This window comes from Athene noctua, chromosome 5, assembly GCF_965140245.1.
Source record: "Athene noctua chromosome 5, bAthNoc1.hap1.1, whole genome shotgun sequence".
Classification (NCBI taxonomy): domain Eukaryota; kingdom Metazoa; phylum Chordata; class Aves; order Strigiformes; family Strigidae; genus Athene; species Athene noctua.
Genome location: NC_134041.1, coordinates 26,405,174 through 26,418,751, shown reverse-complemented (window position 1 = coordinate 26,418,751; position 13,578 = coordinate 26,405,174). Strand labels below are relative to the sequence as shown.

The 13,578-nt window shown below is 44.4% G+C and overlaps 1 protein-coding gene across 1 annotated transcript in view; it reads left to right on the top strand.

Annotated features, from left to right (window-relative positions):
• LOC141960994 (ral guanine nucleotide dissociation stimulator-like 1) overlaps window positions 1–13,578 on the top strand; it is a 44,483-nt gene that overhangs the window by 23,978 nt on the left and 6,927 nt on the right. The window contains exons 8-15 of the mRNA XM_074907433.1: window positions 2,472–2,575; window positions 3,755–3,839; window positions 6,150–6,239; window positions 8,089–8,175; window positions 9,309–9,341; window positions 10,816–10,937; window positions 11,832–11,921; window positions 12,440–12,454. Coding sequence (XP_074763534.1) covers window positions 2,472–2,575; window positions 3,755–3,839; window positions 6,150–6,239; window positions 8,089–8,175; window positions 9,309–9,341; window positions 10,816–10,937; window positions 11,832–11,921; window positions 12,440–12,454 — 626 coding nt within the window. The remainder of the gene's footprint in view (window positions 1–2,471; window positions 2,576–3,754; window positions 3,840–6,149; window positions 6,240–8,088; window positions 8,176–9,308; window positions 9,342–10,815; window positions 10,938–11,831; window positions 11,922–12,439; window positions 12,455–13,578) is intronic.

The following is a 13,578-nucleotide window of genomic DNA, read 5'->3' as shown; positions in this document are numbered from 1 at the left end:
TGCTTTTTGCGTGCAAATGAATGTTTTGAATAGTTAGATGTCTGAATTAGAAAATAATCCACTCATTAAAGTGCAGTTATTCACGGACTGCTGACTCTGTAACTAAGCAGCGTGGAGTTCCACGTTTGTTATTTGTTCGTGACTTTTGGATCCAGTTTCTTGGTTTACAGGATAAACTGAATACTTTTCTGAACTGCCAGCCCTCTCTGCTCCACCTAGATCTGGGGTTCCTGAGCAGGAGCAGCCAATTTTACTCACACGATTTTTTCTTTAAAACTGAAAAGGAACATTGAAATCGTTAATACCCTGTTATGCTTAATCTTTTAAAATCAAAGTTGCTTCTGCGCAGTATTCTTTCTGGTTTCCGCCCTGTGAAGGGCACAGCATGAAACAATGTTATTCAGAGCAGTCTTAAAAATTCTTCCTATATATAAATGAAAGCTTGCTAAAGTTTAGTCTGCAATCAGTTAAATCATTGAGAACACCAAATCCAGGATTGAATTCCTAATGTGCTGTGGGTGCGTATGCCTGGTCGTGAACCTTCTGCGTCACTGACAATGTAGATGTATCATCAGTATTTGGGTTAGGAGATTAACGACGTCTGAATTAGTGATGCACTTGTGTTGGAAGACTAATGGCGTCTAGATTGATGATGGCTAAAAGCAAAAGAATTTGTGCTTGTTATGGAAGAAACAGATAAGAAGGGATTCCTTTAAAATAGCAAAGCAGAAACTTATCTACCGGCTGCCCGCGGTTAGTAGTCCTTATTGAAAGTGCTGACAGGAACTAGTTTTTGAAATGAGCATGCGCTAGAGCAGCACACGCATTTACCGTTATTTTTAGAATGTACAAGAATATATAAGGACTTGTTTTTCTAATAAACTTTGGAGCTTGACTGTTAACCATATTGGTGTGTGTCTTGTCCCACAACCTCGTCCTGCAACAATATGCTTTAGATTATGCAACGTGCAGTTAAGTCAAGATGGTTCCAAATTGGATCTTCCAGTGCAAACTCCTGTTGTGTTTGAGAAATCTCAGTGCTGAGAATTTGTGCCTCTCCATCCATGTTCTCCCCGGTCTGAATTTCAAGTTGAACTTAAAGAAAGCAGGGTCTTGTTCTTAAATGTGTCGGTCTCTGAAGAAGAGCCGTTACGTGGTTCCTTTGGCTGCAAAGTTTGCAAGAAGAGCTTTCAGGTCTTGCATGTCCTACCACGTGATTGTGAACTTGGTCTTCATCTAGCCTAACTGCTAACCTGCTTCAAGTGCTGCTGTGTGCCTAGTCAGTCTTCTTAAACCACGCTTTGTTAAATGTAGCCTCCTAAGTTGCCCAAAGATTTTTATATTTTTTTTTAGGTAAATAAATGGGAGTAAATGTACTTGCCTTAGTCGTGCAGTCAATTTTAATGCAACTTGTGAACAGAGTTGCTGATATACCAAGGTCTGACTTCTGTTTATGTTAAGGTTGCTTTACATTGATTCAGTCCTACAAAGGAAATAAAGTATGTCTATTTTCACTGTAAGGATCCTTTACATATTCAGCATTATTAGTGTAATAATGAGTCCCGTCAAAATTTGCAAAGTGGAATTGTAGTTTGGATTTGGATATATTCTCATCTACATGCAACAGTCAAATGGGCACGTGTTTTGTCTGTTAATTTGCCTGTACAGACACCTGTTAGTGAGAGCTTGTATTTGCAAGAGTTTAAGTCTGTGGTGCCCGGGCGTTCTAGTTCATGAGCCACCAACAGATTTACAGGAGTTCCTTGAAGAGTCTCAGGCCAGACTTTCCCTCTCCTCCTTGCTTGCACCTGCTTTACCAGGAATCTGTGCTGTCTTTTTGAGAACTAGGTTTTTCAGTATCCTTTTCCATCCAACCTTTTCCCCCAGAGAAACTGTAAGAAATGCCTATGAACCAGTCCCTCTGTTAGGATTTGGTACTGACTCTGGAAAAGCTGGGAATTTTTTTTCTCTTGAACAGTGTGCACGTACTTGAATAACAGGTTATTCCTTTGCATGTCTTCATTTTTAATTGACGCTTAGATGATTGAGGGTTTACATTTTAAATACCACCTATAAAGAGGCAAAGCCTGTTTTTTCCTCTAAAGGGTAAAAGGGATTGGTAACTCTAAAGAGTTTTTTAAGAAGTGTAAGATTTGTGCTTTTTAGCCTGGCTTCATGGACTCAGTTCCACTTTTATTTTTACTGGGACAACTGGAAGCTGTACCACTGCAGCATCACCACAAATACATGAAAGTGAGGAAAGCAAGATATAAATGCCAAAGCCCATAAAGTGTTTGTTGGCTGGGGGGGTGGCGGGGGGGAGTGGTATTTTTGATGCTCCATATTTGTACAGCTGCCTGCTTAGCAGTGAGAATGTGTAGCGAGCATGACACCGGTCAAACAGAAGAGCACTAACATATTCGTTATGCTGACATTACATGCTCCTGTATTTCTAACCACTCCTTTCACAGGAATGTAGGATCCTGAAGAATTTTTCCTCCTTGAGGGCCATCGTTTCAGCACTGCAATCCAGCTCCATCTATCGGCTGAAGAAGACCTGGGCGTGTGTTTCAAAGTAAGCATCCCCCTCTGCCCCTGTGGCTAGCCCCAAACAAAGACAAAAAGCTCCGTGCTCTTTCTTTCCATCTTGTTCTTCTCAGTCTTCCTATTCTGCTCCTTCATGGACAAGTGTTCTCTTAGAAGATACTCTCATTCCTGTGAGGCTCAGACCCCTTTTTTTGGGTCTGGCTGCTGTGAGCTCTTCTTTCATATTGACGGGACCACCTGCCCTCAGGGGTACTGGGTCTCTTCTGTCCTTTATAGCGTATTGGATCTTCCACAACCTATTTTGAAGAACTATGGGACTACCTACTGACTCAGCACAAGCACACGGTTCTTGGAAGGTCAGCAAAAGGCCACCATGATGCTTGCCAGTTGTCTCCTCTACTGTGAAGTTGGAGGAGGTCAACGTTGCCACAAACCTTCACTAATCCTCTCTTGGTCCTGACATTTCCTTAAAACATATCCCCAAACTACAAAATCCAAGCCTGTATTGAAGATGGTGTTTCTTACAGGGAAATACCTTTTTGTGCAACTGGCGTATTTACTGCATGCCAGACAGACACCAGAAAGCTGTGTAGGAAAGATGGTGTTCTGCTCATTCAGTTGGTGACAAACAGATTTATGGTTTTTTCCTTTGTCTTTGATAAACAAAAGAGAAACGTTGCTCTGCCACACAGCATACTTCTGCATTTCCACTAGGAGAGGTGGGTCTTTCCTTCTGCTGCCCTGTGTTCCTGTTCCTGATCAGGATGTTGCCATCTTGTGTTTATAGTGTGGGGTAATAGAAAGGGGCTCACACAATTACAGGCTTCTGGCTTTCCTGAGTGCGTGGCACAGGGCAAAAACACAGTACTTGGGATACTTCTCACAGCTATTTTTCTGTTGCTTTGTATCCATTTACCCGCTTCCTTACAACAATCTGATACCCCTCAGTGTGACTGAAAGCCCTGCCCAGGATCGGCGTACCTGTGGCATTCCTTGTGCTGCCGTCAAATAAGGCTGGCGTTACCGGGGAGCACCAGGAGATCCCAGGAAAGTTCCTAGTTGATGTGCAGCATCTCACTGGATGCGTTTTGGTGGTGGTATCTCTTACATGCCCAACTGTTAACGATTCATGAGGAAAAAACCAGTAATCTGATCTGTATTAGAGTGCTTTCTGATAACCTAAAAGATTTAATCTTTTCCTGTACAGGGACATGATGCTGATGTTCGAAGAGCTGTGTGATACCTTCTCAGACCACGACAATTATTTGACAAGCAGGCAGCTGCTGCTGAAGGTGAGAATTAGCTTGAGTTGCAAGGCTTGTGATCTCAATCAAAGCTGAGGTTAGCCCTTTTTCTAAGGAGCCGTCAAAGCTCGTCTCTCCCCGAACTACGGTATGCAGTGCTTCAGGGAAGAGAGGTCTGTAAAACCTGTGCTTTTCTGCTGGGATGAGAGGTGATTTTGTTGTTCCTGAAAGCACCTACGCTCCTGTTAGCCTGCTGAGCTTGGATACCCCCACAGAGCAGGGTGCAGCAGCACAGTTTCTGTGAGGGCTTGTTCACAGGACAGCAGGTCAGGAGCCTTGGAGCCCCCACTGCTGCTGGAGTTCGACGTCTCTTGGGCAGGGTGATTGTCCGAACTGCTAGCTGGTGCACCCTCTGAGCAGACCTGGAAAGGCTCTGGTTTGCACTGGTGAGTGCAGAGCAGCTCCCAATGAGATTCTCAACTGGGCTGCACCGCTGTAGTGCTCTTGACTTCACTGGAACAATGCCACTCGGCTTCAGCTGAGGAATTAAACCAAGATGTTTATCCGACTATCCCATACCTTTCTTGGAACTGGAAAACAGGGCTGGGAATTTCGAAGGAACAGGCTTCCTGCTCTGTGTGTGGCCAGATGGACAACAAAGCAGGCTCTGTCTGAAGCAGTTTGACCGGAGCACTCTCCTGGGCGAACCCCAACAAGCTCAGGATCTTGAGAGGGGTGAGGAAGAATAGCAGGGAAAGGTTATATTCTGTAGAAACTATGGAATGTTTGTGGCTGTTTTTTCTGTCTGCATGAAAATGTTTCTATAGACTGCCTCCCGACCAGTTGATTTTTTGGCAGTTCTATCCAGTCAGTCTGGCATTTGTACCTTACCCCCTTGCCTTGTTATTTGACACAGTGTTTTGCTCAGGAGTGGTGGGTGAACACATTCAAACCTGTCAATCTCTTTTGTTTATCATCCGTTTATCAACACCTGTAGCTAAATCTTAAAGCAGGTGAGATAATAATAGGCATAGAGGGAAAATGTGTGTTCACAACAGCTTGTTAACCTAAGTACTAAAAAGACACAACAGCAACTCAATCTGAGCCCAGACCTTCTGGCTCCTAGCAAATCACCCTCTCCAGCTGCCGTATGGAGATCTGCAAAACATTTTGAAAGCAGTGAGAGGAGAAAAATTCCACAGAATAGCTAGAACCTCTCTCCTACTCCTCCTTTTGGACCGTTTTGTAACGATTGGAGGATGAATGTCCACTGAATCCCTAAAGTCTTTGTTTCCTTTCACTGTCAATAGTGTCTGTAGGGAAGCTGTCTTTGCCCTTGCCTATCCATCCTACAAATGTAAGTGTAAAGCAGACCAAATGGCACATGACACAGGTTGTTTGGCACGGAGAGGGATCGCTGTGTTCTCTCCTCCCCGAACAATGGCTCTGCTGCAAGCTGCAGTTTCAGGTTCTGTGCCTGCCCGCCGGCTGCTGTTAGAGGATCTCCAGTTTATCTTTCAGTATCTTGAAGACACTGAGACGACACTCGTTTGTCATTTGCTCTTGTTTTCCAGCCGAGGAAGGAAATACAGTTTGAGTTTGATCTGTTCCTTCACTGTGACTGAGAGAAGTAAACGTTGTGATGAAAGGATCTTTCCAAGTGCAGGCTGTTGTTTTGTGCCTCTTAAAAAGACTGATAATCATTCATGCCCCATCTGTCCAACCACTGGAGACAGTAACAGTAACTCCCAGCACCCCGTAGGGATCCAGGGAAATAAAGGCTACAGATCTATTGTGAAATAGCTCCTCCATTCACAGGAGAGCTTGACTTGTGGAGATGAAAACCTATTACTTTGTTTTCCTGCGTGGTTTTGGATTAGTCAATAAGCTACAGAGGGTAGTTGCTGCATCTCTGTTGCGGCATGAGAAAAACAAGAAAGCATTACATAAGATAGAGATGTTTACTTGTAGCAGTCCTGATTAGGAAATTAAACAGAAATCCTGAGGTCGAGAGTGTCAGGATAGAGTTCAGAGAAGCATCTGGCCACCTGAAGGTGCATCTAAGCTTCTCTGATTTAAACTCCCAGGAGATTTTCAACAGCACTTAGCTTTGACCAGCGTAGAGCCACTTTGCTGAAAAACTCCCTTCTAGTAATTTTGTGGGATTTTGTCCACAAGTCCCAGTCAGTGTACAAGTCCCAGAAAATTAGCACATGTATGTACACGTGCATGTACCTATACAGCAAATATTTTTGCTTGCCCCATTAAATGTATTTGCAATTATTTTACACAAACATAGTTGCCAGCTTATCGCTTAGATCCTTTGTTAATTGCCTTTAATTCTCTTGTAACTCACAGGAAGGAACATCCAAATTTGCCAACCTGGACAGCGGTGTGAAAGAAAATCAGGAAAGCACACGGAGGCGGCTGCAACTTCAAAAAGATATGGTGCGTTTGGGGTCCTTTTCCTGCCCTTTTTGACCTGATAACGTGATTAACCCTGAGTGGTGAATGATATAAGAAGCAAAAACTAGAAAGGTATTTAACAAAGAGAGCGTGCAGTAGGTAAAGACCTTGAGAGTGCCTCTGTCAAGAAAAACAATCACATCAGTGCTATAGATTAGCTGATGCAAAGCGAGGGAAGCGAAAGGTGGAGACTGAATAGGCAGTCAGAGCGTTTGTTCCTGTGCAAAGCTGTATTTCACTTATGCTGTGGGTCGCAGTAAGCAGGTAATACTCTGTGTGCGTGTATATAAAGTGCAGATATGTATAGATGATATCCCCCCCCCCGCCCCATACATCTGTATATAAAGATGGTTCCAAAGCGGGATCCGTGCTGCACCCCGCTCAAGCCGTATGGCCTACGCTGAGCTGCCACGCTGTAACCGCTGTGGTTTTTAGTGCAGCCCAGCTGTCCTCCTACTCCAGTAACACCCGCCTGTGTACTGAAAGGCCGGAGGAAACGGATATGCAAAGCTTCAGCATAGCCAGTGTGTTCAGAGATCTGATGCTGGGAACGCTCCGAGATTTCAGGATTCGGTGGTTGTACGCAGGGGCCGCGTCATGTTCCCTGGCACCAATCTTCCCCTGCCCCCTGCAAGGGGATAACTGGGTGGGCAGGTTTGCTGCTCCCGCTTGCATTTGCTTCACATCCCAACCAGCTGTTGGGGGTGGGCCCTGAGACAAGGGTTTGGCCTCAGTTTCAGGTCTTCCAGAAGTTTACTAAATCTGTCACATAGAAGAGTAAAAAAAGATTGGTGAATACAGACATGTGTTCTTCGTTTTCAACTGCCTTGTTTCTGTCCTACAAGAAATTAATTCTGTTAACTACTCTCGTTACCCTTTAGAGAGAAATACAGGGAAACTTTTTCATGTAGTAAGATACCTAATGTAAGTACTGGAATTCTTGTGATAAAAGAAAATTAGCTCTGGCAGAGCAGCAATTGCATTTACTTTGAAGCAAGCTCATGAAGCTTCTGACATGCCAGCTTGAAAATTGCACAGACTTTTACAGAGATTGCTTTGTAAAACGTGTCCAGTTTCCAGTCTGCTGCTGAAAATGCCTTTTGTCTCAAAGGTGGCAAAGATTTAAAAGGACAGGGGGAGAGAAATCTGGGATAGGGAGGCAAAAGTGCTGAATGTGATTTTTTTTTTTTTGTCTATTTGTTTGACTGGAGAAAGTATGGATCCCTTGGATGGGAGAAACAAGCGTTTCCTTCACAAGTGTAGAAGCAGCCTGAATTCTACAACTGCTAGCAGCCTAGGAAGTTTAAAATGTGAATAATTACTCTCAAAATGAAAGGAATGGCTGAGGAAGATGGTCCCTTCTTAGAGGAGGATAACTGTGACTTGATTTGACTGGACTGTCAGGTGGCATGCACCATTAAGTAAAAATCCACTGGAATGAGGCAGAGAGAGAAACTGCTTCAACAGGCTAGCCGGGAGCACGCCCCGGCTCCTTCTCTTGTAGCAGGTAGCCGAGGGACCCTGTCCCTGCTGCTCGATGCTGCTTCCACAGGCGGGGTTTCCTGGTGTCCCACTGTTAGAAACCAGGGTGTGGTGGCAGTATGGTAATGGAAAACCACTTGGCAATGTCTGTGAGAGCATCCCACTGTCATTCGAGTTTGATTTGAATTGTAGATTAGATACTGAGGAGGATGCCATGAAAGAAAAGGTAAGACCACTGTTTGGTTAAGCAGACTGCTTTTATTTCATTCTCCTATACAGGCCTATTCTAGCATTCTGATTATTACCGTTTCTCAATCATTTAATCCAACGTTGCTCTGATCATTTGCAGGCAGTAATGCAAGGCACGGTACCTTTTCTTGGTACCTTCCTCACTGATCTCATCAAGCTTGACACAGCCCTTCAGGACTATATCGAGGTAAATTAAGGCAATTTCTTGAATCCTAAATATCCTCCCTGCCTTCCCAGCACTGAGCGTGTCTGTTCCTGTATCTTCTACCGGGTTCTTCTGCAGCTCTTAAAAATGGAGGAATCTGTTTTCAAAAAAAAGGAAGCCATATGCAGTTTTATCAGCAACAAGACTCTTGTGTGAATTGGAGTGCTGTTATCTGAAGGGACAAGCTTAGCGTTGTATTTTGTCTTGTTTTCTTAGGTTAGAAAACGTGAAGAAAGTAGGCTTTCCATTATTCTGTTTCATTTTTCCGAAAACAACGTTTTAGGCATGCAGATTTATGTGAATAACTGGTAAAATACACACAATCACAAATTCAGCACTGCAGACTGATCACTGAAGAGCTTTGGTATTGATTTGGTATTGGTAGTGATTGAAGACTTGGGTTTTTTTCGTTTCTCTTTAGCTGAACAAGCAGGGGGAACCAATTTAGCATAGGAAGGGAAAAAGGACTGCAAGAGAGTCTGGTTGTTTAACGGAGACTGAGGATGGGGCCAGTTTTCAAAGGTGTTTGAAACCATTAGTAGAGACACTGCAGCCTTTGTTGTGCTGGTGTTGGTATTTATGATAAGAATGGGCAAATGCAGTTCTCCCTGGGCTGGCAGTGGTTGCTGGGGTTTTTAGTGGTGGTTTGTTTGGCAGAACTGCACAGAAGCAGGCCTGCGTAAGGTTGCTGTACATCCATTTTCTTTTGGGCAGTTTCCCTCCTGTCCGTGCTTTGTGTTTACTTGGTGTTTCTGAAACTCCCTGGGAACACTGCTAAAGTCACAGCACAGGCAAGAGCCAAGTTTGTTTCTGCCGTGCAAAATCCCACTGGCATTCTTCAGAGCGGATCTCAACACAGCTTTTATGAGCATTCTTGCATTGGGCTTTTTTTCTGGGGCAGATTGCCCTATAGGCCGTGAGGACAGCTGTCCCTTGGAGACTCAGATGTATGAGTGCTGTGGTTTATACCAGATCTGGAAACAGGTATTTTGAGAAGGTCCTTGCTCGGGGCACGTCTGCGCTTTACATTAGCCTTGCTACTTCATGCTGTTTGTGATTAAGTTCAACTAAGCTTGTGTTCTTCTATTCTGATCCCTGCTCTTTCCTTCCAACAGGGCGGCCTGATCAATTTTGAGAAGAGACGAAGGGTAAGTTGAATGTTCTGTGATTTTTAGTTTACTGATACCCTCTTCTGGAGCGTTCTCTTGGCGAGGCCGTTTGTCATTGCTCGGGCATATACAACAGCTGTGAATTTTAATGCAAGTTCACAAGGAAAGAATAGACCCCTGAAATGCTGCGAGCTTCTGCCGAACTGTGAACAAACTGCAGAACGAGAACCTACTTTTTGGATGTGTGCAGTAGGGGAAGAGGAGCTGCAGGCCACTTACTTCCGTGGGAATTACATGCGGGGCATGCCCATTCCCTCCCTATGGTGTTCATGGGAATGTGACAGATGTGTATGACCTGTGTGTTGAAACAGAGCTGGCGGCATGAGACCTTTGCTTTCCAGAAGATACAGTTTGTAAATATCTTCCTTCTGCTGCAGTAAACTATTTGTAGGTGAAGGCTGCAGATGAGGCAGAGAAATAAAAGCTGTCAGTCTTTCTGTTCAGCCTGATCCTCGTTGGTCAGAGATGAGTTATGTTATGTAGGAGTTAAAGGTTCTGTCTGAATGAAGTCATGCCAAATCTCCATTCTGGGGTCTGAAAGCAGTCTTGGGAGTTGGCTGTGATGGAGCCATTTCCTCCCCTTAACTGCTCCCAGCTCTACAAACCACTTCTTGGACTTGCCTTGCATGTACAGCTGCATGGCTCAGGGTACTAATAACGGGATACGGGAGCTTCTGGTTGGTCATCGGTCCAGCTTCATACAAACCAGTGGCAAAGCCGCCCTCTGAACCAGGCCGAGTACTCAGCTGCATTCCTGCATCCTGATTCTATAACCTCCTCTAACACGAGGGGGTGTTAAGAATTATTCTGGCAGAGCGTGTGTGCAGGTGGAGTTAGAGAAGAGCTGCACGTTCTAGTCACACGTGTTACGGGTAGCATTTCACGTTCCTCTGGTGCAAGTGTGAGTGCACAACGTGAAAAGCCGGGGAGAATCAGACTCTCTGCTTTCGTCGCAGGCACCCCTAATTATTTACCCTCGCTTGCTGTCTGAGAACCACCTAAGCACAGGGCATGGTTTGTCTCTCACAACTGGTCTGGCCCGAGCAGGGGTCAGCAGGTGGGGTAATCTGAAGACTTTATGACCCTTTGCTACCCTCGTTCCTAGAGGAACAACCAGCAGTGCTGCCGTTCGGTGGGTTTGCACTGGCATTGCACTTCAGTTAGTACTTGGGAAAAGCGCTGTGGTGAAGTGCGATTCCTTGTGCTTGTCTTCTGATTTGTGCTTCTCTGAAAATGTCACACTTCAGTAAACATTTTGGATGCTGGGGGGAAAAAAAAAAGACTTCTTTGTTTGAAAAACTGGTTCTGGAAATAGTCACTCAACTGAAACTGAACTTCAGGTCAAACGAAGTTTGTCCTGGATCTGTTGTTGCCTGTGCTTAGTATATGAATGAGTGAATTTGGGTTTGTGTTGGTTTTTAATTAGAATTCCCATTTGATTATTTTTTTTTAGGAATTTGAAGTAATTGCCGAAATTATGCTCTTGCAGTCGGCATGTAACAGCTACTGCTTGACACCAGACCCAAAATTCCTCCGGTGGTGGAGCAGACAAGAGCATTTAACTGAGGAGGAGAGGTAGGTTCTTAGTCCAGCCGGTGAAGCAGGCTTTTCTTAGCCCACACCCCCCTGCAGGGAGGTTGTGTCAGCCTTGAGCTGTCCTCTTACAGGGACTTACATGTACTGCTGCTCCAGGAGAGTGGAAGTACCTCTGTCTTCTGCTAACCAGCTGTAGAAACCCTGTTAAACATTTAGCAGGGGTTTTTGGAGACTGGATTTTTTTTTTTTTTTTTTTTTGAGATTGGAAATGAAGCTTCTGACTTTGAAATCTGATAGTCTGTTGTGTCTGGGCTGTCTGTATGCCCAGAGGCACGCTCAGAGGCCGATCCTAGGGGAGGTCGAGATGCAGGCACTGAGCGTTGGGCTGGTGGATGCAGGCAGCAGGTAGCCAAGGCAACGCAGAGCTGGCTGAGCGCTCATCAGATAAACGTCTCCCGGGTGTTTGGGGTGGGTTTTGCAGCCCTGCTGAGTTCTGTGCTACGGTACATGCTGCTAGACCAACGCAAGGCAATTTATTTTCTGCACTCTAATATTTCCACTAGGTATCTGAATACCACTCTGCTGCACTAAGAGTGTAAGCATAGATACATACTGCATTGTACTGAGTCATAGTGAAAAAAAGTCAGCTTATCCAAGATTCACATGCTAAGTATTTTCTTGACTATTTTTTTAAAATAAAATGATGAATGTTATCCAAAAAAGCACTAATTTTTAAAATTATTGTAAAGAAGTGAAATCTCCCCTTCATCGGGGTAAAGTGTAGAGAGCGCTGTGTTCCTCTTTGTGGGGTTGCAACCTTCGGTGAAGTGGGAATAACTGAAGGCTTCTCAAATATCTTGAATATTACTGCTTTGAGATACATAACTCATCGTCTTGTCTGTCAAAATTAACCTGGTGCCCTCTGTTCTGCAGTTACAACCTTGCACGCGAGATTGAAGCAGCTGCTGACACTGGCACCCCACCGCCGAAACCTCGGAAAAGCGTGGTGAAGAGGTTGAGCCTGTGAGTACGATGGGGCAAAGGGTATCTGGTGTGTTAATATGAACCTGAATAAATCAAACAAGCAGTGCTTGTTTTACCAGCTGAAAAACCTGGCTGGGGATGCAGACCACTGCAGTACATTAAGGAGACACCATCAGCTAGAAATGCAGACTTCTGTCTGAAGCTGTCCTTGCTGCTGCTATTGTTATAAGTAGTCATGAGGATTATTAATGAGGAAAGAGATTAGAGAAACAAAAAAGCCTTCCTAAGGTGTCAGAAAAAGGAATAATTGTAGGGCTGGATTATAAATTCAATATCTATTGTGTAATAACTTCCCTGAATGCAGAGGCAAAACAGAGTAAATGAGGATAAAGTCTGGCCTATTATTAGTCTCATTTGCTCACACTTGCAAAAATTCCTTGCAGGATTTTAATGTGAAAATTAAGGTTAGCAAAAGGGCATTTGATAATAGAAACAATCTGCCCAGCTGCCTTCAGGTTAGAGAAGGAAAATAATCATGGGGACATGGTTCAATTGAGTTTAATACTGCAAAGGTTCGAGCAGGAGGCGGTGGAGAACAGGGACATGCAGCTAAGCAGACACAGGAAAGAACAGACTAGCAGGAATTCATGGCAAGCTGCAGGAAATGAAAGCAGAGATCAAGGGCGGAAGTAAAACTAACTTAAAGGTGAGAAATTTGAACCTGATGCGAGAGGAGATACGACAGGACTCCCGCATACCAGTGGCATGATCAAGATGAGGTGGGGAGATGATGAATTTAAGAGCACTATCAGCTCTTAACTGTCCTTTCCTGCTCGGTTCTTGTGGCCAGTTTCCTCAGAACAGGCAGTAGCCATTCACTTCACATCAGCACCACTGCAGGCTAGGGTCTGAAAGAAGAATGAATGGATGTTTTCAATCTAGAGTTTTGAGTTCTGATATGCAAGAAAAAAAAGTCCAGGCAGCTGTTTGGAAGGAGTTTCAGTTAGTCCATCTGAGTTCCATTTTGCGTAGTCCATCTGGCTGTGAGAACGTGAGCTTTGAAGATGACAGTGCCTGAGCTCTCGGTGGCCTGTCATGGGTGTCTCCCTCGGCACGTGCCTAAGCTGCGCGTAAGAACTGTCGCTGCGGAGCACAGGCTTTATTCTCTTGTTTCTGACGGCGTTTCAGTGCTGCAGTATTGTAATTTACTGCATGGAGTTTGTTTGCACTGTGCAGCCTTTGTCTAAAGAATTGTTTCATCTGCACTCTGAATGTATTTTGCAAATTAATACTGTAGAAAAGACTGGCATAATTCACCCCGGCAACAGTGGGTGACACCTCTTTAAATTGTTTTAAATCGTTAACTGCATGCTGACAGAGCATCTAATTCACCTGGCTTCTTTACTTTTTGTCTTATACAAGTTTGTTTCCTTTGACACTCCTTTAAATTTACTTGACCTGCATTTAGAAATGAGTCTTGGAGAGGCAGAGCCTATAATTTACACTTTCTCCTGATCTTCTCGTTGTGTACATCTCCATTCAGACTCTTAGAGAGAAACTGGTATCCGTGGCACCTTTACTGAGGGAAAGAATTTGCAGCGGGGAGGAATTGGCCTTTGGCAGACCTTTGCCTGGTGTTTGGCCATGTGTTACCTTTCATGCGCTCATGGCGACTGAGCAGGTCTTGTGTCAGTGG